Raw genomic sequence first — 25691 nt, 5'->3', positions numbered from 1 at the left:
CCTCCTGAGTCCACAAGCTGGCAGTGGATGTGGCCAATGGCCTCCGTACATACACACACCATGCATGGAACATCCGCACGCAACACACACAAGCCTTTTGCACACTCCCCGCTCATGCTCTACCAGGGAAGGGCCATAGCTCAGGTGGAAGAGTATTTGATTTGCATGCAGAAGGTCTCTGGCTCAATTCCCATCATCTCCAGGTAAGGTTGGCTAGAAACGCCGCCCCCCCCCCGAAATCCCAGAGAGTCTTTGCCAGTCACTGCAAGCAATGCTGAACTCAATAGACCAATGGTCTTACTTTGTAAAAGGCAGCTTCTTACGCTTCTCTTCAGGCGTCCAAACAGATGAGCAGGGAGGGGGCAATTTGCATCTTGGTGTGATGAAAGGATTTAAACCATGATGAGGATGAAATCAACTCCACCTCTGTTTCTTTTGCTCTACGTACTTAATTGCCACCAGAAAAAATTGGGCTGCAGGGCTGGCAGAGGGCACTGGAGAGGGCACATGGCGGGCCAGATCAGACTAGCGGTTCTCTGTTCTAGAGCATCTGTGACTTTTGTCTGGAATCTCTCGGGTTTTTTCACTTCACGGTGGGATTTTGAGATGGACTCCATCATCATAGAATGACAGAATTGTAGAGTTGGAAAGAGACCACAAAGATCCTCTAGTCCAACCCCCTGGAATGCAGGAATCTTTTGCCCAATGTGGGGCTCAAACCCACGACCCTGAGATTCTCATGCTCTACTGACTGAGCTATTCCAGGTTTGCCAATGCATGTAAAGTACCGTATTTTTCCGTGTATAAGAAGAAGAAGAAGAAGAAGAAGAAGAAGAAGAAGAGTTTGGATTTGATATCCTGCCTTTCACTCCCTTTAAGGAGTCTCAAAGCGGCTAACATTCTCCTTTCCCTTCCTCCCCCACAACAAACACTCTGTGAGGTGAGTGGGGCTGAGAGACTTCAGAGAAGTGTGACTAGCCCAAGGTCACCCAGCAGCTGCATGTGGAGGAGCGGAGACGCGAACCCGGTTCCCCAGATTACGAGACTACCGCTCTTAACCACTACACCACACTGGCTAGGTTTTCTCTGTAATGTAGGATGTATGTTTTAGAGAAATATTACATTTATGGCATTCCTCAAATGGTTCTGCCTGGGTGGACTGTGTCTTTGGTCTTACAATGCCTCTTGCTTGCCTGAATGGAAGATAAGGTGTGAGTGTGTGAAAAACTAGCCTTCTGAACAAATGTGAAAATTATTTATTTCCGCTCAGCCCACTTTTGTCTCTGGTCTGCCCAACACTGGCATGTTGCCCAGGAGGCAATGTGGCCCCAGGTCTGAAAAAGATCCCACCCACCCCCCTGCCCTCAAATTATATAATTTATATTGACAAAGCAATGCCAAAACTCTCTGTAACTCCCATCCCAACCTCTAACTGGTTTGTAGATGTCAGGGAACTGCCATAGGCACAGAGGCAAAAAATAGAAAGGCAGTTGTGTTACAGGGAGCCTCCGAAAATCTTGCGAAGCAGTTCCTCTTCTGGGGAGGAGGAAAGCCCCACCTCCAGTGGGGAAGAGGTGCAAGGACCAGAGGATGCTAGTGAGAGCCTTAACGCCGCTCCTGAGCAAGCTGGAGAGGAGGGAAGCACGCCCTTGCCATCACCCATCCTGTGCAGTAGTCTGCGGCGCAGAGAGGGGCAGAGATGGTTGGGTGTAACAAATTTTTTATATGCTGGGGGAGGTACAAAAAAAGACCACTCTTGGATTCTGCTAGCGATTGAGCCAGACATGAGCTTTGGGGCTCTTCACTGTAAAGAGGTTGCACCAAAATAAAGCATGTACCGGTAATACACAGGTCCTGCCTGGTTACTCTCGAGCAACTGCAACAGCACCTGACAGTAGATGTAAGGGGTGAATCAAATATTGAAATGAGCCGAGAATCAGTAACCCCACTGGTGTGATCATGGGTTCCTTAATCATCAAGGCTGCAATCGTGTTATCTCAGATGGGTGGGGTTCACTGTTCCATTGAGACACACTGCAGCCAGCAAATGACCCAAGACAGCAAATGGGTGTGGATGAAGCATGTCAGAATTAGCCAAAAAAAAATAAAAAATTGATCTAGCAACCTCTCTGTCTTGACTCGTTAGAAGGGGCCACAAGTGGTGCAGCGTTTTCATCAGGGAACAACAGGGACAACAAGGAAGAGCCAAAATAGTTTAAGCTGATGTGCTTTCAGAACATAATGAAAGCTCTGCTGGATCAAAGGTCCATCTAGTCTGGCGTTCTGTTCCCACAATGGCCAGACAAGTGCCTAAGGGGAGGCCACAAGAGCACAACGCATCGTTCGAGTTGTATTATACTTCCTTACGGTAACTCTGGAAATGGTTTTCAAACTGGATGAATTAAACATGTTGCATGTATTGTTGGTGGGAGAATTTGAGATGGCATGTTGAGAAGACAGATAAAACTTCGCCCCTCCTGCCATTGACCACTTGAAAACTGCAGAGTGTCTTGGTGGACCACTTAATGATTTCCCTGCCTGTTGCAGCAACTGCAATTGGCTAATCTATATGCAGTATGATTTTTAGTTGTATTTTTACAGGCACACCAGGAACCACTGGCAAAAAGGGTGGCAAAACTAGTATTTTATTGTACTAGCCAAAGACCATGACAAAACCATACAGACACATATCAAAAGGAAATATATACATATATAAAAACATAAAGGCTCTGCAGAAGCCATCAGAACTGTATATTGTAAGCGAGACTGTAAATGGGGTGCCTCTACAACTTCATACAACATATTTCTATTTAGACATCTGAATCTCCCTTACAGTTTACTGCAATTTTATCCAGTTCCTTCTTCCTGATCTTTTATTGCTGCCAGCGCAAAGAGGACCAAATTATAAGGCAGACATTGAACCCTCAGTGCCCAGGAGAGACTGCTTTCCTGGACAAACAAGGGATTTAGAAAGCATCTCTGGACCACTAGTGATCTGCAGAGCACAGTTTAGGAACCCTGTGATAAAGTTAATAGTGTCTACCGCAGTCTTTAGGCCTTTCATGATTATTTCACGAAAGCACTTCTAATGATTCCTTCAGCCAGTCTTCAAGAACAAGGAATGTCCCCTGAAAAACAGAAAGGGTGGTCACCTAGATTTCTGGGTGGGGAAACTGAAAGCAGTCCTCCAGGCTCACGTGCACAGGCGTCATAATTGGCCACCCAGACAGTCCTGCTGTGATGACTCCTGCCTGCTCAATGCGACCCATGCGCAGAAGACTCCTCCTTCTGGAAGCATCCAGATAATAAGCACGGCAAAGGAAGCTTGGGATGGACAGCAAAATCCCTCAGGGATCATTCATGAGACTAGTCAAGATCCAGTTATCTTTGGGATAACCATCGCTTTGATGAGGTAAAATAAAAGCCTGAGAAAACAGGCAGCGGTTAACATGATCGCTTATACACACTTAGAACACCTTAATTTACTTCAGTCAAATTGTGCACTGGGCACAAATCACTAGCTAGTGTTTTATTTCAGTTGGGGAAATTAGAGAATAGATGGAAGTAGAGGCAGACTGTAATTTCCCAAGCAATAGAGTGATAGGGAAGGGAGACCTGTGGCCCTCTGGATGTTGCTGTGCTCCAGCTTCCATCATCCGTCACTCTTGGCCATGCTGCCTGGGGCTGATGGGAGATGAAGTCCAACAGCAGCTATGCAGGTTCCTCAGTCCTGCCCATTCTGTCTAAAGCTTCCCCACAGGTGACGAATATGGGCCACAACTTAGGGATGAACAAATGTTGCTCCAGTTCACCTGTCCTTTGGCTCAAATCTAGCTGGGGCTGATGGACGTTATAGTCCAAAACATTTCTAGGGCAGTGCATTGGCAGAGGCTGCTTGAGGAAACCTGTGCACAATACACGAGTTACTCTGAAGAAAAGCACAGAAGAAGAGTCCTGCTGGATCTGGCCAATGGCTCATCTGGCACAGCACTCTATTCTCATCCTGGCCTGTGGAAAGCCAAGAGCATGACCACGGCATCATGTCCAGGGACACAGCCTGCACAACAAAAAACTCGGAACCACGGCTTCCTGGCAACACCGTGGACCAAAAACGTGGTTTTGAAGCACGGATCCTCATTGATCCTCACGCTTTTTGCACTAGATCAGCCCAAACTCACCATCAAATCACACATCATGGCCAGGGGCACAACCTGCACCACAAAAATCACGGATCCATGGCTTCCTGGTGACACCGTAGCCCAAAAATGTAGTTTTGAAGAACGGATCCTCGTGGATCCTCACACTTTTTGCACTGGGCCACCCCTAAATCACTGTCAAATCACACTTCATGCCATGGGACACAGCTTGCACCACAAAAAACTCGGATCCACGGGTTCCTGGCCATACCGTGGCTCAAAAATGTGGTTTCAAAGCATGGATCCTCATGGATCCTCACGCATTTTCCATTGGGCCAATCCAAACTCACCGTCAAATCACACATCATGTCCAGGGGCACATCCTGCACCACAAAAAACTCAGATCCACGGCTCCCTGGTCATACCGTGGCCCAAAAACATGGTTTTGAAGCGCGGATCCTCATGGATCCTCATGCTTTTTGCATTGGGCCAACCCAAACTCACCGTCAAATCACACATCATGGCCATGGGCACAGCCTGCACCACAAAAAACACGGATCCACGGCTTCCTGGCCACTCCATGGCTCAAAAACGTGGTTCTGAAGCACGGATCCTCATGGATCATCACACTTTTTGCATTGGGGAACCCCAAATTCACCCTTTATTCAAATATCTTGTACATAACCACAGATCTGACCACAAACATCATGGATCTACTGCCAGATGCTACCCTGGATATATTGGCCAATTTTTAGGTGGGTGTGCTGGGATGGAGGAAACGGAGTCGGCCCATTAAAGATGGGCATCCAATGGCTGGGCCAGAATAATTTCAGTTTGGTTTGCCAGCTCCCAGCTCTTCATGGGGCGCAATAGTCACCTGTAGCCGCCATCAGGAGTCCCGGTGTGATCCTGGATGCTTCTGTCTCTATGGAGGCATTGGTCACAAATGTAGCCAAACTGGAATTTTTGAATCTATGTCAGGTTAGGCGATCGGTACCGTACCTGTCCCTTTCCAACCTAGCCATGGTGATCCATGCAGTAGTCACCTGCAGACTAGACTACTTTAACTTGCTGTACACCTGAGCCAGGGAGTGCAGGGTATAAATGTGATAGATAGAGAGAGAGTGAGAGAGAGATATATGCAGGGCTACCCTTGAGACTGCTCCAGAAACTCCAAATGGTCTAAAATGCAGATGCATGAGTTCTTACTTGGACTTTGTGGAGAGCCCACATTCAGTTGGTTGTTCATCAGCTGGATTGGCTCCAGGTGGAGTATCGAATCAGGTTCAATGTTTTGGTGCTAATCTTTAAAGCTCTAAACAGTCTGTGACCTTTCTTATCTGTGGGAATTATCTTCCAATACACCCCCCATGAGTGTGACGCTCATCTAACAGCAACCTACTGGTGGTCCCTGGCCCAAAACATATCCAGCTGTCCTCAACCAGAGCCAAAGCCTTTTTGGTGGAACGCTTTGTCTAATGAGAACCAGGGCTCAGTGCAATCTATCTCAGTTCTCTCACTTGTCATGGTGAGTGGGCTTGCACATTCCTATGACCCTTGTGAGCGAAGCCATTGGGAATCTCGTACTCCCAGCAGGGTCACCCAAGGTGGTAAGGTCAAAGAAAATTAAATATGCTCAGAGTCCTGTAGTGATTTCATGCTCTTTATTGCAGCTTGTAAAACAGTGATTGAATTTCCCCCCCAAACCTCAGGCTTTTATATACATTGTTTACACAATGAGTCCCGTCTGACTAGCTGATTCTGCTTCCCTCCTGGAGCCTGATTGGTCTTTTCCTGCAAGCCAATCAGTTCTTGCATTCTAGGATCCTACTTGCCTATTGTTCTAGGATCCAAGCATAGTACATAACAGGGAAGGAGTTAGACAAAGAATGATCCAAGAAGTCCTCAACGGCTATCCCTGAAGCCTGGACAGCGAGAGGGGTTGGTGCGCACCGACCCCTCTCGCTCTCCAGGCTTCAGCGAAAGCAACGCGTAGCCTCTGGAGCGGAGGGAGCACTCCCTCTGCGCTTCGGAGGCTTCATGTTGCTGTCGCTGAAGCCAAGGAGCCTGCATTCGCTCCATAGGACACATACACATTTCCTTAATTTTTGGAGGGTAAAAAGTGTGCCCTATAGAGCGAAAAATATGGTAGTCATATATTCTCCTATCGGCTCTAATAATATTGCAGTGGTGACATTAACAGTGCAGGTAAGGGGATTTTTGTGATTTTTGTAGTGCAACTCATGATTTTTGTGGTGCAGGCTGTGCCCGTGGCTATGATGTGTGATTTGACGGTGAGTTTGGGGAGCCCCAATGTGAAAAGAGTGAGCATCCTTGAGGATCCGTGCTTCAAAAATACGTTTTTGGGCCATGGCGTTGCCAGGAAGCCGTGGATCCATGATTTTTATGGTGCAGGCTCTGCTCCTGGCTATGACGTGTTATTTGACAGTGAGTTTGGGTTGGCCCAATGCAAAAAGCATGAGGATCCGTGCTTCGAAACCAGGTTTTTGGGCCATGGTGTGGCCAGGAAGCCGTGGATCTCAGTTTTTTGTGGTGCAGGCTGTGCCCCTGGCCATGTGTGATTTGACGGTGAATTTGGGCTGATCTAGTGCAAAAAGAGTGAGGATCCATGAGGATCCGTGGTTCAAAACCACGTTTTTTGGCCACGGTATGACCAGGAAGCCGTGGATCCATGATTTTTGTGGCGCAGGCTGTGCCCCTGGCTATGACATGTGATCTGACGGTGAGTTTGGGTTGGCCCAATGCAAAAAGCATGAGGATCCATGAGGATCTGTGCTTCAAAACCATGTTTTTTGGCCGTGGAATGGCCAGGAAGCTGTGGATCCTAGTTTTTTGTGGTGCAGGCTGTGCCCCTGGCCATGATGTGTGATTTGATGGTGAATTTGGGCTGATCTAGTGCAAAAAGCGTGAGGATCCATGCTTCAAACCCACGTTTTTGGGCCACGGTATGGCCAGGGAGCCGTGGATCCGTGTTTTTTGTGGTGCAGGATGTGCCCCTGGACATGATGTGTGATTTGACGGTGAGTTTGGATTGGCCCAATGGAAAATGCGTGAGGATCCATGCTTTGAAACCACGTTTTTGGGCAGTGTTATGACCAGGAAGCTGTGGATCCTAGTTTTCCTTGGTGCAAGTTGTATCCCTGGACATGATGTGTGATTTGACAGTGAGTTTGGATTGGCCCAATGCAAAAAGTGTGAGGATCCATGAGGATCCGTGCTTCAAAACCACGTTTTTGGGCCACAGTATGGCCAGGAAGCCGTGGATCCGTGATTTTTGTGGTGGATGCTGTGCCCCTGGCCATGATGTTTAATCTGATGGTGACTTTGGGCTGATCTTGTGCAAAAATAATGAGGACCCATGCTTCGGAACCACGTTTTTGGGCCACGGTATGGCCAGGCAGGTGTGGATCTGAGTTTTTTGTGGTGTAGACTGTGCCCCTGGCTATGATATGTGATTTGACAGTGAGTTTGGGCTGATCTAGTGCAAAAAGCGTGAGGATCAATGAGGATCCGTGCTTCAAAACCACGTTTTTGTGCCACGGTATGGCCAGGAAGCCGTGGATCCGTGATTTTTGTGGTGGATGCTGTGCCCATGGCCATGATGTTTGATCTGATGGTGACTTTGGGCTGGTCTTGTGCAAAAATCATGAGGTTCCATGAGGATCCGTGTTTTTTAACCATGTTTTTGCACCCCTGCGGCCCCACGAAATAGTGGATGCATGATTTTTTTGATGCTGTCTACAGAGTAAGACATGGTCTACAGTATCATGGTGGTTTTATTTAATTTGAATTAAAAAATCATATGAATTCACGAGGATCTGTCTAGATCCGCCTTTTACCTTTTCCCTAGAAACACACCTATCCAATGACCTACTAAGGATGGAGACAGGACTGCAGCTTGGTAGTGGAACACATCCCCTGCAGGCAAGGGTCCTCAAATGCAATTCCAGGCATCTCTAAGCAAAGCTGGGGAAGGCCCCCTGTCTGAAATGTGCTGATGCCAAAAGGACCAGTGGTCTGATACATCAGGGGTGGCAAACTCTCAAGAGACTGCAATCTACTTTCAGAATTAAAAACTGGCAGTGATTTATCCCCGTTTTTTAGGGGTTTAGCTCAAAGTTCTTGAGCATTTTTTAGGGAGGACAAAAGCCCCATGGGGCGGGGGTTAAAGGAAAAGCTTTGGGGGGGGAACTTCCGGTTTGGGGGGGCTTAAAGGCAAGGGACAAAGGGGTAAAGTCACTCACAAAAAGATCGCTATAGGGGAAAACAGCAACACAGAGAAAGCTCCATCTTTCCCTTCCAGAGATAAGACAACAATGGAGGGCGGGGTGAGGGGGGGGGGGTTAGGAGTCAGTTTTAACAACGCTAAGGAAAGAGAGCCAGGCATCGACCGCGATCTACCAAAACCTCGCGGGGATCTACCAGTAGATCACGATCAACCTGTTGGACATTCCGGTGATACATCATTATCAGGCAGCGTGTTATAGTGTTTTTTATTTTTATCACATTGCTTTTGTTTTTATCATATTGTTACTTTATAAAGTCCATTCCTACAAAATTCAATCTCATTTCTCAGTTTGGCTGCACGTGTCACTACAAATGGTGCTAAGTTGGCTCAGAATTGAGGATACGTTGCTATTGCTGATATTTCCAGGTGCCTTTTTTATTAATTCATATGCAAAGATTTAAGCTCTGTCCTGATGTTTACTTGGACGTAAATTCTGCTTAGTTTAACAGGACTTACCATAAACCTAAATAGATTGGGTTCACTGTAGCACAGTTCAAACGCTCTATCAGCAGCAACTTTGGTGACCCATCCTTAAATAAAGCCAGGATTACTAAAAATGATGGCGTTGGAGCCCTGATGGCGGCTGAGACCAGCATTCAGTTCGGGTCTTAGCACTGTTGTTAGGACAGCCAAACAAATTTATCGACAGGAGTCCCGATGGGCCATTCGCCACGACAGGTAAAAACGGAGCCTCCGCATTCAGAAGCACTCTATCCGAGAATCTATCGCTTCTTCTCGCGAACCCCGGAGATTTGCCCTCTCCGCGCTCCCGTCGTAGGGAAAAGAACGTTCGCAGCGCGCACGCGCAGGCAAGCCGAGGAATATTGACCCTCGCGTCGCCCCGTCAGGTGCCGCCTGCGTCGTGCGCGCGCGTGCGCAGTGCGGGCCCTTCCCGCGCTTCTTTCAGGAATGGCGGCCCCCATGGGGCGAGTGCATCTTTGGCTCCAGTGCCGGGGTCTGTGCTTCCTCCGCCGCGCCGAGGCCAGGCTGAGGGTCGCCGGGAACCGGTTCAGCTCCACGGAAGCTGCGGCAGCTACGCGGAGCGAGCCGCAGGGCCCCGGCAGCGAGGAAGCGGCGGCAGGTAAAAGTGGTTTCGATTTCTCGGGAGGCCCCTTCCCGCCCGGCCTCGCGTCCCTCCCTCTCTCTTGATGTCTGCCTGCTGCTTAGCAACTTGAGGGGAGAGGCTGAGGGACCCTCAAGGGGGTGAGCAGCGAGGCGAAGGGATGCGCTGGTGGCAGCCGACTTAAGATGGCTTTGAAAAGGGACGAGTGATAAAGCTACCAGTAGCTATAATCTTGAAAGCAGTACAGTGGTACCTCGGGTTAAGTACTTAATTCGTTGCGGAGGTCCGTTCTTAACCTGAAACTGTTCTTAACCTGAAGCACCACTTTAGCTAATGGAGCCTCCTGCTGCTGCCGCACCGCCGGAGCCCGATTTCTGTTCTAATCCTGAAGCAAAGTTCTTAACCTGAAGCACTATTTCTGGGTTAGCAGAGTCTGTAACCGGAAGCGTATGTAATCCGAGGTACCACTGTATCGCCTCCAGGGCACCTGTTGATAGTGATTTAATATTGCATCCATACAGGGCCGACCCACCCATGAGGCAACTGCCTCAGGCGGTAGGATCCAACCGGGGCAGCAGATCCGAATGTCAAGCTTTCTCTGTCCCGCCACCACCACTGCCTTGTTCCTGATGTAGATCTTCCCTTGCCTGTTCTTCCCTGGTAGGGATGGAGTTGCCCTTTTCGGGTCCGCTTCAGTTGAACCTATACTGGTGTGGCCAGCCGAGTTGTGCAGCACCAGCAGAGTAGTCCAGCAAAGCTTCACAATCTTCGCCTTTTCCTGTCGTAGGCCTTTCTAGAATTGACAGTGAAGAAAACACATTACCCACACGGTTCAGTATAAAGTGTTTTATTGACTGAAGACAATTCAAATACACTATACACACACACATGCTTCATAAGTTGTATTAATGCATCATAAACTGTACTGCTTACAGGAACTTGGTCTTAGAGGTTAAAGTGAAGAAATTCAAATACACAGAAAGATTCAAGTTTGAAGAGAGATCCACCACCACCACAAATAGCAATTCACCACCACCACCCACATTGCTGCTGAATGCAGCCATGGCGTTAGACCTGTCAGTGTGCCTGCACAGATTCTTTGGAGAAAGTGGGTATGGATGAGTCATGCCAAAGGCCTATGGCCTTGAGCTGTTTCAAGATGCCCACCACAGCTGGCATCCTAACCATGAATAGATTTCAGGTGTTGAGGAAGGGCACCTTGAGAAACAGACCGAGCTGTTGGTGCAATTTTGCGCATATTCCCAAATTACATGAACACCTGTGAATACTAATGTTACTGCAGTCATGTCTCCCTATAGGCATCTGGTTCACCACTATGGAAAGCAGGGTGCGGGCCTTTGGTCTGATCTAGCAGGATTCCTCTTATGTTCTTATACCTGGTGCCTGGGGCTGTTTTCAGTTGAGCATAGTGTGCTTTCACACACACAAACTTTTATGTAGCAAAACAAAAATGCACACAAACTTTTATGTAGGGTTTTTTTTGGGGGGGGGTTGTCATGTAGTACGTACCTTTTTGCTTTTAAAAATGAAGTACATGTACTAATATCAGGCTGTAAAACTCTGCTCATATAATCTGTTTTCCCCTCCCTTTCCATCCAGATACTGAAATTAGCACCAGAAAGAAGACATTCAGTAAGATCTTAGCAGAAAGACGAGAACAGGCACAAAGAACCGTGTTAATTAACTGCCCATCCAAAATCAATGAGAAAAAACTACTCAAATACTTGTCATCTCATGGAAACATTAAGAATCACTTCTTCTATGAAAGTTATGTAAGTATTTTCAGCATTAGCAACTGAATTTGTGTGATTCAAATAGAAAGACCCAAGAGCAGATGGACTTGCGATAACTCATCTGTATCCTTTACAGAAGTGGATAGCATGGAAATTAGTGTTTGGCAGATTTTAAAATACTTGCACACAAAGGTCTCCCAAGGCAACTTACAAAATACAGTTAGTTTCATATACATAGGAGGAACATTTAGCTTTACAGTGAAACCTTGGTTCTCAAATGGCTTATGGTAGTTGACAAACACATCGGCTCCCGAACGCCAAAAACCTGGAAGTAAAGTGTTCCAGTTTTTGAACATTTTTCAGAAGCCGAACATCCGACGCGGCTTCGCTTGAGTGCAGGAAGCTCCTTCAGCCAATCAGAAGCCACATCTTGGTTTTCGAATGTTTCGGGAGTCAAACGGACTTCCAGAACGAATTAAGTTTGAGAACCAAGGTACCACTGTAGTCTTAACATGTTAAAAAAAATGAAAAATCATTCTAATGCCCAGCCTATGTTTACAGATAAAATCTGTTATGTATCATACTACATAAATGTTACTATTTCTTCTTTTCTATTACTTCAGGGGATGTATGCAGTAGTAGAATTTTCTGAGACCGACAGTATAGCTTCACTGCAGGATGCTACTGGTTCTGTACAGTTGGTGGATGAGTGTCCTGTTCCATTTAAATCCAGAATTTTTACAATAACATTGAAAAACCCACCAAGCCAAGCTTCCAATCAGACTCCAGTTTACCGTCATAAACAGGCAACTATTCAAGTTGGAGAGCTGCTGACGAACCTATGTAATGCTGACAGTGTAAGTTCATGTTTGTAATTTCTCTTATAAGAAATAAAGCAGCTTTTATTATTGTGTTGAATATGTAACTGAAAAGCTGAATCAGAAACGCTGATCAGAAAGAGGGTGAATGGTTTTTAATGCATGTAGTAAATAGTTCCGTTAATATTTTTGGAAAAATCGGTGCAATACTTGTTAATACAATAGAACTGTTACCAATGGAATAAATATCAATTTGTGATTTTTCTCCAGATCTTTTAAATAGGACAGAGAATGGTCATGCTTACTGATAATGAAGTAGCTCTTGCATTTTCAATACTAAGAAGCTGAAAGCAAAATAAAGAACTTCTATGAAGGATTAGATAGTTCATGTTGGTAGTAGCTACTAATTAATCTGGATCATGAAAAACAAAATTTATAAACAATGCTTCCATTCATGCTTCTGAGAGAGGCAGCAATAATGAATCGTATAATATCAAAATGAATTTTCATGTAAAGAAACTTAACTTTTTCAGAAATCTTGATTCCAGGAATAGGAATCATTAGTGAACTCTCTTTGCATCAAGTTGCCTGGCATGAAATCACCAGCACAGTACAGAGATTTTTAGAGAACACAATCAGTTAACTGAGCCTCACCATTGGCTCACATAAACATCCTAGGACCCACCCAACATTCTTTGTGGTTAAACATTGCAGGAGAAGCCTTGTAGCATTGAGTAATTTTGTTGTTTGAATAGAACCTTGTGCGCCATTACAGATCATCAAGTTGCAAATTCCTGATAGAATTCTGATGAACTTCCATGCCTCCGGAACCCAGTAACTTGCACTCATGTATGTTCTCAGTACATTTAGTGACAAAGTTCATCCTTTGTCTTCAAAGTCGATGTTGTGCATTTATTCTGGGTGCAAAGCTATATAGCATTAACTTATGTCTGTTACAGTGGCTGTGTTTGCACTTTGTAGTAAGCCATAGTTACTGACTTACTGTGACCAAGCAGATTGCTTCTGCTTCACTCCTCCCCAATAGTTTAGCTTTCCAAACATGGTTTGTTGGAAATGAAACAAACCACGACCCCTGGTTTGGATGTAATGCTAAGCCAAGGATCATGACTTATTGCTCCCACTCATTAGTTGAGAGGAACAAAGCAGGAACAGTTAGCACATTCACAGTAAACCACCAATTATAATTTAATGACATGTGAACAGGGTGACTTTACATATTTGCTAAATGTATCACTTGGTACACTCGGATAACAGTAGATGTTAGAACTTGAGACATTCTGATGATTAATATTAGGATGAAAATGTCAGTGGGTTGTGGTGGCTTACAAATTCCATCCCTTTTAATCTTCAATAGTGCACAGTAATTTAGCAAGCACCAAATAGCAGGAACAATTAAGCCAGTAGGACTACCAAAAGGGGATGTTTTACGCCAAGTATGTAAGAATTGCTGTATATAGAAGTTACTTGTGTCTTTTCTGAATCTGTTGATCTTCCATTGAACCAGGATCTATTGTGTTCAGTGCAGAGAGAAATGATGTTTAAAGGACTTGTATTTAAATAATCTTTATGGATGGATTTGGAAAGAAAGAATGCTGAGTTTTCCCTCTGCTTGCTTTATGTTGTAGTGAACAGACAATGCAGCTGTTTCTCAACTCTCAAAGGTCACCCAAGTGCCTCACATAACCTGAGATTGAGTTCCCTCTCTCCCTTTTTTTGTCATTGCAGGTGAGCGACCAGTTGTACATGCTCGTAGAGAAGTATCAGCTAACAGAAGAAAACACTAAGCTCCGATTTTTTACCTGCTCTTTAATTCAAGACATTGCAAGTGCTTATTTTCCAGACTGCATTGTGAAGCCCTTTGGCTCTTCTGTGAACAGCTTTGGTAAACTGGGATGTGACTTAGACATGTTTTTGGATCTGGATGCGATCCGAAAAAATGCTACCCAAAGGGTAAGGTCTTTCTCTAACAGCATCCTCCATTGGTTTGTGGTTTGATTAGAATGTGGAATGACTGTTTTGCAATCATGACCATTTTTATTAATTTTAATTATAAAATTTGTTTTAATTGCCATGATGCAAATCAAAGTTGGCTACATCTGCAGGTTTTTTGGTTTGTTTTTGTCATTTTGCACAGCTGTTACTGAGCTTCCTGAATGCCGTGCATTCATCTTAAGCAGCTTTTTGTGCATCCATGTCTCCCAGTCTTTAAGTATATATACTTACTAGTTTATTCATACAACTGAGCAACAGGTTAGTTCTAAGCTGGAAAAAGCCTACCCTTGCGTGTGTACGTTATGGCTTCATTTGCCGTACTCCATTCAAATTATCAGAGGATCAAATATTTGTAGGCCTAATCCTTTCTCAAACATGAGCTTATAATTTATACATAGCTCCTTGGAGAGCATCTAGTGACATTATCTTCAATTCAGCCACCAGAAGAATTGCATTGCAGTTGATGTGTGAATTAATGTTACAGCTTCAACCCAAATTTCCAGCCTGTAACTAAAGGCTTTTTCTTCAAGTACGAAACAATATCATTGCATTGTCTGGTTACCGTGTGTGTGTGTGTGTGTGTGTGTGTGTACTTCCCCTCCCTGCTAACCCTACTTCCTGGAATTCCCTGACACTGAAATTTGGGGATCCTACAAATTACTCATATTCAAGAGTGCTGTGTACATAGATGGTACTATAAAGACTAGTTACCACCATCTTCAAGTGCATGGACCTCCTAGCAGTCATTAGAGCATCACCAGTACCTTATCCAGTCATTGTGGACAAATGAAAGAGTCCTGCTTATGCTGCAAGTGGTAAAGAAGGCACTGAATTCCAGACCCTAAAGTCAAGGGTGGGAAACCAGTGGCTCTCTGGATGTTTATGGAGCCCAGTGCTCATTATCACCAACCAGTAGTGATGTGGGGTGAGAATATTTTGCGGAGAATATTCTTCACAAACTGTAAATTCTAATGTAAGAACCAGTTTTACAACCCACATTTTAAAAACCTAGTAAATAATAAGTGAACCTGAGATTTTAATTATTCCTTTTACTTTAAAAGCTACATTTCATACATACACAACATAATTAGAATTCAATGTTGATGGTAAATATACGGTTAGTGGCAGGCTTAGTGATTAACGTGTGTCGTTCCCATTGAATTTTCAATTTCAAGTTTCGTGCAAAAAATCAAAGAATGTGAACCCCCTGCATTGCCCCATTGAATAAAAGTATCTGTACAGTTTTTGGTTGCCATCTGAACAAGTTTACCCATGAATAAACATGTATATTAACTATTTATATCATTTTCAATTCATTAAAATGAATATTTCCCTATTTTAAATGAAAATTCTCTAATATTCTTGTTAATCGAGAATATTCTCCAAAAGATTTTTCTCGAGAATTTAACACCACTACCAACCAACGGGGTCAAAGGTCAGGGATGATGGATTCAGGGAGTCCAGCAACATGTGAAGGGCTACAGCTTCCCCACCCTGCCCTAAACTTTTGACAGCATTTAGTGCTTTTATCAGCGTCACCCACAAAACAGTCTGCTCTCATGCATCTTTGCTTTCTGCAATGAAAATGGGACTTGGGTGCCTGTTCCATGTGCTGCATTGCAGCCGATGGCCACATTAACATGCTCCTGGACAATAAATGCACAAGCACAGGAAGGGTTAAACACAGTGTCCACACGGGGATAAGCAAACTAAGCAGGTTTGTTCCAGGCAGCTGCAAAGCCGTGTACATTTCCTCTATGCAATTAGCCAATCTTATCTCAAACAGCAGCATATGCAAACTGTAGTAATGCGGTTCACGGTTACATTTTTCTCATGACAGTATAATAAAACGCTGCCCATCAGCACAAAGGAGTCCCAGATATACCACTTCCTCCTTTTGCGTAATTTTGCCAGAGTGTATTGGCCAACGCTGCCTTGTTTTGCTCATGTAAACAGAGGCTGTGTGCTTAAAAACCCATTTCCCCGTCACATGTGGGAAACCCCTGACTTTCTCCAGGTTGGTTTTTCTCTCTACTGAGAGAACTGGCTCAGTTTCAGTTTTTGCCTTGAGGCAGCTTTTCTTGTCATGGATATGGGTGGTGCATGTGTTTCTAATATCTGAGCATTTCTTTAACAGCATTGCTTTTATATAAAAAAAGTTAAATCTATTCCTCTGAAGGGTCCATTAGAGCTGGACCTGATTCAGACTGGCTGGGCTCCAAGCGGTTGCAGGCGGCATGTCTCTGCCTGTCCTTTCTCCTGCTGCAGCCTCCATATGCCCCTCTCCCTCCCAAGCTGAAGCAGCATCTAGGGCAAGCTAGGACAAGTTAGTGGAAACCAAGTATAAGTGGGGCTCTTTGGATCCTGGCCATTTAATTTTAGGGATATAACTGCTCTTCCCTGCTTCATATAACACCAGTGCTCTGAGATATGCATTGGTCGCCAATTTGCTACCAAGCCAAGTTCCAGATGTTACTATTAGTATACAGTGGTACCTCGCAAAACGAATGCCTCGCAAGACGAAAAACTCACAAGACGAAAAACTCACAAGACGAAAGAGTTTTTCGTTTTTTGAGGTGCTTCGCAAGACGAATTTCCCTATGGGCTTGCTTCACAAGACGAAAAACAAAAACGTCTTGCAAGTTTGTTTCCTTTTTCTTAAAACCGTTAATACCCAGGGTGCATTGCTTGAAGGGGTGCAGTTGCGACTTGACTTCGAGGAGCAACTCATGTGGTAGCCTTTTTTGAGGTTTTTGAAGACTTTGGTGATTTTGAAGACTTTGGGAAACCGTGCTTCGCAAGACGAAAAATTCGCAAGACGAAAAAACTCGCAGAACGAATTAATTTCGTCTTGTGAGGCACCACTGTACAAAGCCCTTAACAACTTGAGGACAGTTTGCCTGCAAGATATGCCCACTCAACAGCTTTGATTGGCAGAACTGGCACTGTTACAGATGCCATGTAATACCCATTCCACATTTGTAAGGACTCAATCTTTTAGTGTGGTGGCACCTACACTTTGGAACTCCCTGCCTATTGATATCAGCCAGGCGCCTTCACTGTAGTCTTTGCTAAAAACATGTTGTTTAGACAGGCCTACCGAGATATCTAGAATGCCAATGTGTTTCTAGATTATTGCTGGTTTTAAGTTTTTGAATGTTTTCATTGTTTTCACTAATAATTGTACAGTCATAGCTTGGTTCTCAAGTGGAATCCATTCCGGAAGTCCGTTCGACTTCCAAAAACGTTCGAAAACCAAGGCGCAGCTTTCAATCAGCTGCAGGAGCTTCCTGCACTCAATAGGAAGCCACATTGGACATTCGGCTTCCCAAAAACGTTCGCAAACTGGAACACTCACTTCCGGCTTTGCGGCATTCGTGAGCCAAAACGTTCGAGTCGCAAGGCATTCGAGAACCAAGGTATGACTGTATTGTTTATTCGTTTTTTGTAAACCAATTTGAAGTTCTTTTTTACAATCAAGCAGTATAAAAATTATGTTAATTAAATAAAACACATCTTTCGAGTTCTAGGTGTGTAACAATAATATTTTGCTTATTCGGGGGGGGGGGGGCAAAGCCTAAAAAGAGGCAAGTCGGTAGAAGATGCAGGTGACAATCCTAATTTTCAAGTGCTCATCATCTTATACAAATTTCTGAAGAGGACACTGTGTCAGGGCTTGCCTTTGTTTTGAACGTTTGACTTACTCTGTCTCTTTTGTGTTAGAAAACAGGTCCCTTCAACATAGATTATCTAATGAAGAGAGTACCTTCTGAACGAATAGCAACACAGAGGACCCTTTATGTGATTGGTGAATTTATTGATAACTTTGGCCCTGGGTGTGTTGGTGTCCAAAAAATACTTAATGCTCGCTGTCCGTTGGTACGATTTTCTCATCAGCCTTCAGGATTTCAGTGTGACTTGACAGCTAATAATAGGTAAGCATTTTCAAATGTACATCCTACCGTCCAGGAAACTCAGGGCAAGGGTAGCCAGAAATACCCTGTAAGCTTAGTAATGTCTTTCCAGCCTGGTACTGCATCCATTGCACCAGAGAAAGGGAACCAGGTAATCTCCAGCTGGTGGGCTCTTAACTCCCATCAACCCCAGCCAGTGCAGTTAATGGTCAGGGATCATGGAAGTTGTAGTTTATCAACAGCTGGAAGACTGCAGGTTCCCCACCCAGACACTATACAGTATACCACACCATATTGGGTTTAGATATGGGTGCATAAGTGGCTATAGAGTGGCAATGTATATCAGCATTCTAAAGCGGGAGCAGGCAAAATGCAGATTGGGATCTGCTAGCATCAATATAATCTCTCTCCCGCCCGCACTTTATTCCTCACCCCACTCCAGCAATGGAGACTGAGATTGTTTTGACCAAGCAAAGCTGGATTATCAGACAGGCCAGCAAAGCCCTGGCCTAGGGCCTCTGTCCATGTGGCATTGGTGCAGCCTGCAAATTTCTCCCTAAAAATTACAGGTAAAGGGGCCCTTCTCAACAGGGCCTGTGGTGTTCATAATTAGGTGCCGGTTTTGACAATGATGACAGCACTAAAGGGTGTGGGGAAGGTCTGTTAAGTGGTCCACCAAGACTAACAGCAGTTTTCAAGTGGTCTGCTGAGGGAAACCACTTGAGAACCGCTGGATAAAAATATACAGATGGGCATTAGTGTTGAGATACAGTGGTACCTCTGGTTAAGTACTTAATTCGTTCTGGAGGTCCGTACTTAACCTGAAACTGTTCTTAACCTGAAGCACCACTTTAGCTAATGGGGCCTCCTGCTGCCGCCGGAGCCCGATTTCTGTTCTCATCCTGAAGCAAAGTTCTTAACCTGAAGCACTATTTCTGGGTTAGCGGAGTCTGTAACCTGAAGCATATGTAACCTGAAGCGTATGTAACCTGAGGTACCACTGTATTAAAGAAAACTTTGTTTTTTTTCACTTGATGACCAGTAGGGGGAGCAGGCTTCTTATTAATAACATTTCTGGCACAGTATCTTTTTTTTCCCTTTGAGCGTTTTTCCTTTCCTTTCTTAATTCCGTGTATAGGGGAAACACCAATCGTATGAATACTTTACAGTTGCTTTTATAATAAACCACAGGAGACACCTGTGTTGATGTTTTATTGACCAGATTAGCATTTGTGAACTTTGCCATGTTGAGTTCTCTGTGCCAGAAAAAAGCTATTGTTTTGCCCTCTGCAAAGAAAGATCGCAGTGCTTCTGTGTTACCACTCATGTCTGACCCTGTCTGCCGGTCCTCCCTGAAGCCTCCTGATACCATTTCAGATGGCCTTAGTTGCTTCCCTCTTTACCCTTCTGAGTGACAGCCCTGTTCTTATGAGGAGAAATAGTGGGTGAAATCTAATTAAGTTCTACTCAAAGTTGAAATTAATAACCCTGCATTAGCCATGAACATTAATTTCTCTGAGTATGTCAAGCATTGGATACAACCTAGCATCTCTTAATGGGTCCACTTCTGGGTTGTGGAGCAGATATATTAATAAGCACAATGCCCTCTACCTTTCTAAAGTTTGCATCTCGGAGAACATCATACATTGAGAATTGTGATTCTGTGTTGATTTGACTCTTCAGCAATAAACCAGCAAAGGTTTATGCAAGCCTTACAGTTGTAGATCCTTTGTCTCCTGCGAAACAGTCTGTTGCCATTTCTTTAAAAAGGATGCATGCTTCCAGTTTTCCTGTTGGCAGGGGCTCTCCTCACACCCTCATGTGTTGCACTTATAAGTTGTTGACATTCTATATTGTCCCTTTGACCCTCTTCCATTCCTTTTCCAACAGAATTGCCCTGAAAAGCTCTGAGCTCCTATATATCTACGGCAGCCTCGACCCGCGTGTGAGAGCTCTGGTGTTCAGTGTGCGGTGCTGGGCACGGGTCCAAGCCATAACCAGCAGCATTCCTGGCCCCTGGATTACTAATTTCTCGCTCACGATGATGGTCTTGTTTTTTCTGCAAAGAAGAAAGCCCCCCATCATTCCAACTTTGGATCAGCTGAAGGAGCTAGCTGGTAAGAGGGAGGATTTGACAAACATGTGCAGGTGGAATAATAATTATAAGATATTTCTCCTGCCCTTCCTCCGGAAGGGACCCAGAGCAGATACAACAAAGCAGAAAAGACAATGCACTTTAAAAAACAAAACAAAATGCAAAACCAGATATCCTCACAGCTAGGTTTCACAGTTCCCAGCACTAGCTGCAGTTCCCAGACAGTCTTCAAGGCCAGCCCCAGATGAAGCACATTGCAGTAGTCCAAAAGGGGGGGGGTCATTGGCATGATTGACTGAGGCCAGGTTATCCCAGTCCATAAATGGCAAGAGCTAGGCATAAGCACTTGTAGCCACAAAAGCTGCTTGGCAGTCCAGTTACAGATTTAAATTGAGGGACTACTTCCAGACTATGCACCTGTTCCTTCAGGGAGAGTCTAACCCTACCCAGAACTTCACAGTGGTTGCAATTTGTTTTTTAGTTGATAAAAGCAATGGAAGGAGGGTAAAAGTTAAGCATTGCAAATTGGAGCAGTTGCTTGGATTTTGCACCACTTTCTACCTCTGCCTTTCCAAAAGGAGAGGCCACTGTTAGGAGCAATGAGTACCTTGCTTACTCATTCGGGCATTCAAGGGGTAGTGTGTGTATTTGTTGCTGTTTCAGTTGTATTGCCTTTTCCTATGCTGTATCCCACCCTGGGACCTTCCAGTGAAGGGTGAGTAAGAGATATAAATAATCATTGTCTTTTGTCTGTGCCTGAATTGTTTTAATGCTGAAGTGCTTGAACGGTTGTTTTTATAATTTGTCACACACTAATTTCTATGCGATTAACTTCATCCCTTATCAAATTCTATAGTATCTGTATGTGATAGTTCAAAAGTGTTTGTTTTTTGCTTTAGATGCAGAAGATAAGCACGTGATTGAAGGTCACGACTGTACCTTCGTTAGTGACTTGAACAAAATTAAGCCCACAGAAAACACAGAAACCCTAGGTAAGAAGGCCCCCTTGTAAATCTTTTCACCAGTCAGATCTGAACTTGGGTCTCTTCTTTCCTTACTGTGCTTTCCCCCCTTTTTTCCAGATGTACTACTGAGTGACTTCTTTGAATACTTTGGAAATTTTCATTTTAACAAGTATTCACTAAATATCAGGAAGGTAAAAGTATTTAACTTTCACACCCTTGCGGGGTTTATTGCCAGTCTTTATGTTACTGTATGAAAATGTCTGAATATTGGAGATGGGGTGGGGGGAGCAAAATTGATATTAGTAATTCTTCCTGCTTTGCTGTGTTGCTATGACTGTATTGTGCAGCCAGTATGGGTTGGCATTCAATTCAGAAACCTCCAAATGTATTATTTGGGTGAGAGAGGGGCTGTTTGCTGAATGGATGTGGGTGGCTTGTGGCATTTTTTGAGAGGCCATATTGGGAGAACATTTTACTACCTTGCTAGGTCCCTGCTATGTTGGATCTAAATGGGCCTTGCTGACTATAGCCTTAGGGCAAAACATCTAAGACCACCCCTTGGGGTTTTTTTACTTGATGCACAGACTCCAGCTAAGAGCCCCCTTGGGCTTATTCACAGATGGGGGCAAAAACATGAATCCTTCCTCCTCTTGTCAGTTATTGTGAGTGAAAGAAATATGCAAATATGAATTTTGCTGTGTTTGAGTATGTGGAAATTGCTGCCTTTCCACTCTTGAACTTTCCCTCTGAACCCAGTTCATTGTCTCTGCCACCGCAGTCCTGGCTTGCCCATCGAAATGCTTCTTTAAGGACACAGCATATTGCCTGTGTTCTGTACTACAGGGGTAGGCAAAGTCAGGATTGTTGGTGTCTTTTGCTAGATCTCAAACTAGAGCCTGGCAGAAAAGATATTCTGCTAATATTGTAGAACAGGGTGCCTCTGAGCATATTCTATGCCTAGATATTCCCCACCCCTCCACCCCCAGTACTAGAACTGAACTGAGCACTCAGAACTTTCACACACAAATCCATTTCTGGTTAGCTTACTTCATTTCAGCAGTCTGCTATAAGCAAGAAAAGCCATTACACCATTACATTTCTGAGAGTTGGAAACTCTTGCTCATCTACTGCAACTTACTAGAGATCCACCAGTAGATCCCGATCTCCCTTCTGCATACCTTTGCATAGAAACACCTGGCTTTCTTTTGAAAGGCCCAGTAAATGGGTGGTGGTGGTAGCAGTTTTTGGACTTTGCATGGGTTTCTGCTTATTTATGCTTGCCTTGGGGCAGTCAGTAATACACGGTGCACATGTTAAATGATTTTTGTTTCACCACCGCCTCCTTCCCCCCCCCCAAATATACAGGGGAAAGAGCAAAACAAGCCAGAAGCGTCTGCTCTTCACATACAGAACCCCTTTGAACAAAACCTTAATATCAGCAAGAACGTAAATGCAACGCAGCTTGAAAGATTTGTCAGTTTGGCCAGAGAGAGCGCCTGGCTTTTGCAGCAGACGGGGAAGAGTCCGTCCAGCAGCAACCAGCGCTGGGGACTGGCAGCCCTTCTCCTAACATCAGCAGGAAATAATGCCAGCAAGGGTACGAGAAGGAAGAGGGGACCAGCCAGCGAACGGATCAAGGGCTTGTTGGAATCCTTGAAGCTTAGCGCTGAGAACGGGAAGAGGCCTTTTGGTACTCGGGCGTAGTAGTTTCTGCAGCATCAACGATGATTGATGGCTCCGTATCTCTTGAGCATCCTGGTTTCTGCATGGAATGAAAAGGTAGTTGTAGCAGCGCAGCCTTCAGGTCTTCTGCAACTGGGGAGGTTGATACGCCGAATCTCCTCTTGCTCTTCTTGACTGTTTGTGCTGCTCTTTTGGTTGAGAAATATCCAATTTTTTATGAATTAAGTGTATACTCAGTAGCGATCGGAAAGGCACGAACAAAGGATCTGAGAATCTGGGCCTTGGAAATATTATTGGTTAAATAAGAGAGGGGGGAAATGTACAGCAAACCTCTTCCTTCTGGGAACAGCTTGCACCTGCCAAGCACACTAATGCACAGCAAACCATTGTAGCCAAAGTACCTATATCCATTTTTGTAACCACACCCATAAATGATGCAAGGTGAAATAAAGTGAGCAAGGCAGAGTGGTTGCATGTAGTTCTGCTGTCGTGGAAGTCTTCAGTGCTGAACAAGAAATGTCTTTGTGAGTTTCAGTATGAGAACAAATACTGCAGATGATACCTTTGTAGAAGCTGCCTTTGTGCATCCAAAACAAAAAACAACGCTTTAAGTTTTTAAACACAATATTACCATTACCTTACTGTCTTGTTGTCTCTATATTTGAAATCTTCCTTTAATTTTAATACTTGAAAGGTTTGGGAAGTTGAAATCCAGGAGGACTGCAGCCTGTGTTGTTGATACTGCCTGGAACTTGTATTAACCTGCATTGAAGGCTCTGAATCGAGCTGTCACAGACCTTCCTGTGAATCTGCAGGTTTTTTTCGTTGGTGTGATCTAAGGACTCATTACATGTGCAGGAGCCCAAAGCACAGCACACACAGCTCCTGCAAATTTAACAGCTTTCCCATTGAGCTCCATGTTGTAGGGTGGCACAGATCCAAGTACGCATCCCTGAATTAATTTGTGCTGTGCCTTTTGCGTACATGTGTGATTACGCGCACAAACCTCTTCCTTTTTTTGCTGGGGGTGTTGCTTAATATTTTTGTAGGTGGCTGCTGTGCTTAACAACTCACTCCATCTCCCCTCTGTTTCAGCGTTGTCCTTATTTCTGACTTTCTCCCTCTCAAAATCACTCCTTTCACTTTGGAGACCTGTCACTTTGACTGCTCTGCTTCCTGCTGGAATGGCATTCTTGTCAGCCTGAAATAAATGGATGGTGACTGGCCTTCCAGACTCTGGTAGGCAGCTCCTCTAATGAATAATGGGGAACCATTAATATGAAATAATATTACCCCTTTTTTCTATTTTAAAAAAGACCAATTTTTCCTTTGACTATTTAACAGGCTTCTAAGGCTGCAGTGTGAAACTAAACGGCACATGATAAAAATGAATCAAGAGTGAAATGTTTAGCCTACTGTCTTCTGCCTCTTAGTTTCTGTGTTAGTTATCCTGCTTGCTTTCCAAATCTTTGCATTGCTATCAAAGTGCCATATGGTGGTCTTCCCCCCCCCAATGCATGTGGATGGCTTCTGAAGCGCCTGAAATCAAGGGGGAGGAATGAGGTGGAGCCAGTCCACTGCTTGTCACTGAGTAGGAGAGGAGCCTGGCTGGCTGGAGACCAGCATCCTGTTTCTGACAGTGGACAGCCAAATTCTTCTGGGTATTTCACAGGAGGGAATAAAGGCTGCAGTCTTCCCCTGCTTCCAAGCAGCAGCAGTGCAAATTTATGGAGTATGGGGTCCAATTCCATTTTAAAGCCATCTACAAGCCTGTGGGCAAATAACCTTCCATTCTGTGTGGAGCTGTGACTTCTTTGGCCTCCCCTGAATCTAGGAGCATAGGGACCTACCTGCCTTATGTTGAGCCAGACCATGGTTCCAGCCAGCTCAGGATTGTCTACACCAACTGGCAGCGGTTTCAGGTAGGCTTCTCTCCCAGCCCTACCTGGAGATACCTGGGGGTTAAACCTGGGACCTTCAGCATGCAGAGCAGACGCTCTGTCACCTGAGCTGCAGCCTTTCCTGCTGCCAGTCTGTTTCATTGGGCAGCCTTGAGTTCAGGAGAAAAATAATACACTCGCACCAGGTATAATTGTATAATCCTTTATCATGTGATCCCTGCATTGCAGCGGGTTAGGCTAGGTGGGCCCTACGGGTTCTTTCCAACTCTGCAATTCTGTGGTCATGTACTCTGTCCATTTTTAGAAAATAATGATAATAAATTAAAACTGAGTGACCTTTCTCCGTAGGAAAGGTGCTCCAATCTCTTGATTAATTTAGTTGTCCTTTTCTGTACTTCCGTCATCCTTACAATGTCCTCATTGGGATGGGGGCAATCTGAACTGTGCACAGTATTCCAAACTGGCAACCTGGTTTTTATATACGCGCATAATTGTATTGTGGTGTTTCAATCCTTTTCCTGAAAAATATCCAACCTGGCATTTGCTACCTCTAGTGCACCGAGTTGATCTTTTCCTAGGGCCACCTATGATGACTCCGAGTTCACTTTCCCTACCCCTTCAGACATCACTCTGTATGTGAAGTCAGCTGACTAATCAAGATGCATCATATCACTATTTACATTGGATCTCATTTGGCATTATGCTTCTCATTCACCCCCAGAGGCATACTCCATTGTCTCTCAAGACAGGCAGATGCCAACAACATCTGGGTTGCTATGCACCAAGCACAGTGGCAGCCTCCACAGCAGGGGTCAGCCTCCAGCCTTCAGGTCCAGCTTGGCCCCCCAGGCCTGCCTATTTGGCCTGCTATAGGGAAGCCATTGCCATCAGCCTTAGACCTAAAGTCACTTATGATGTTAGTTGTGGGGTAGAAGTGGTTTGCGCCGCTCCTTTAAACCTCCAAAATTAGAATTTTAAGGAGCAGTGCAGGAAAGGGAGAAGCAGTTGCCACTGAACAGAAATCTTTCCTCTTCTTAAGCA

General features: G+C 44.7%; 1 protein-coding gene and 1 long non-coding RNA gene across 2 annotated transcripts; one reads left to right on the top strand and one right to left on the bottom strand.

The window, feature by feature from the left end:
* Positions 1-2628: 2628 nt before the first annotated feature.
* Positions 2629-9309, bottom strand: LOC308459710. The gene is made up of 2 exons (XR_013978282.1): positions 8901-9309; positions 2629-4007 (listed from the first exon to the last, which is right to left on the bottom strand). It is a non-coding gene; the product is annotated as an uncharacterized lncRNA (long non-coding RNA).
* A 15-nt stretch (positions 9310-9324) lies between these two features.
* MTPAP (mitochondrial poly(A) polymerase) lies at positions 9325-25024 on the top strand. Its single transcript, XM_080975306.1, has 9 exons — positions 9325-9525; positions 11128-11300; positions 11885-12118; positions 13826-14050; positions 17816-18027; positions 19897-20123; positions 21001-21093; positions 21184-21257; positions 22432-25024. The coding sequence occupies exons 1-9, from the start codon at positions 9354-9356 to the stop codon at positions 22768-22770; spliced, it is 1749 nt and encodes a 582-aa protein (XP_080831432.1). The 5' UTR covers positions 9325-9353; the 3' UTR covers positions 22771-25024.
* The last annotated feature ends 667 nt before the right edge of the window (positions 25025-25691 follow it).

This window comes from Podarcis pityusensis (assembly GCF_964106645.2).
Source record: "Podarcis pityusensis genome assembly, chromosome: 12".
Lineage (NCBI taxonomy): Eukaryota > Metazoa > Chordata > Lepidosauria > Squamata > Lacertidae > Podarcis > Podarcis pityusensis.
This window is presented reverse-complemented; position numbering and strand designations above follow the sequence as displayed.

Excerpts from the sequence above, each read along its gene's own strand:
- MTPAP (XM_080975306.1), top strand. The coding sequence starts at position 9,354 with ATGGCGGCCCCCATGGGGCGAGTGCATCTTTGGCTCCAGTGCCGGGGT. Across the intron at positions 20,124-21,000 it reads TCAGCTGAAGGAGCTAGCTG|ATGCAGAAGATAAGCACGTG; the intron begins GTAAGAGGGAGG and ends TTTTTGCTTTAG. Across the intron at positions 21,094-21,183 it reads AGAAAACACAGAAACCCTAG|ATGTACTACTGAGTGACTTC; the intron begins GTAAGAAGGCCC and ends CCTTTTTTCCAG.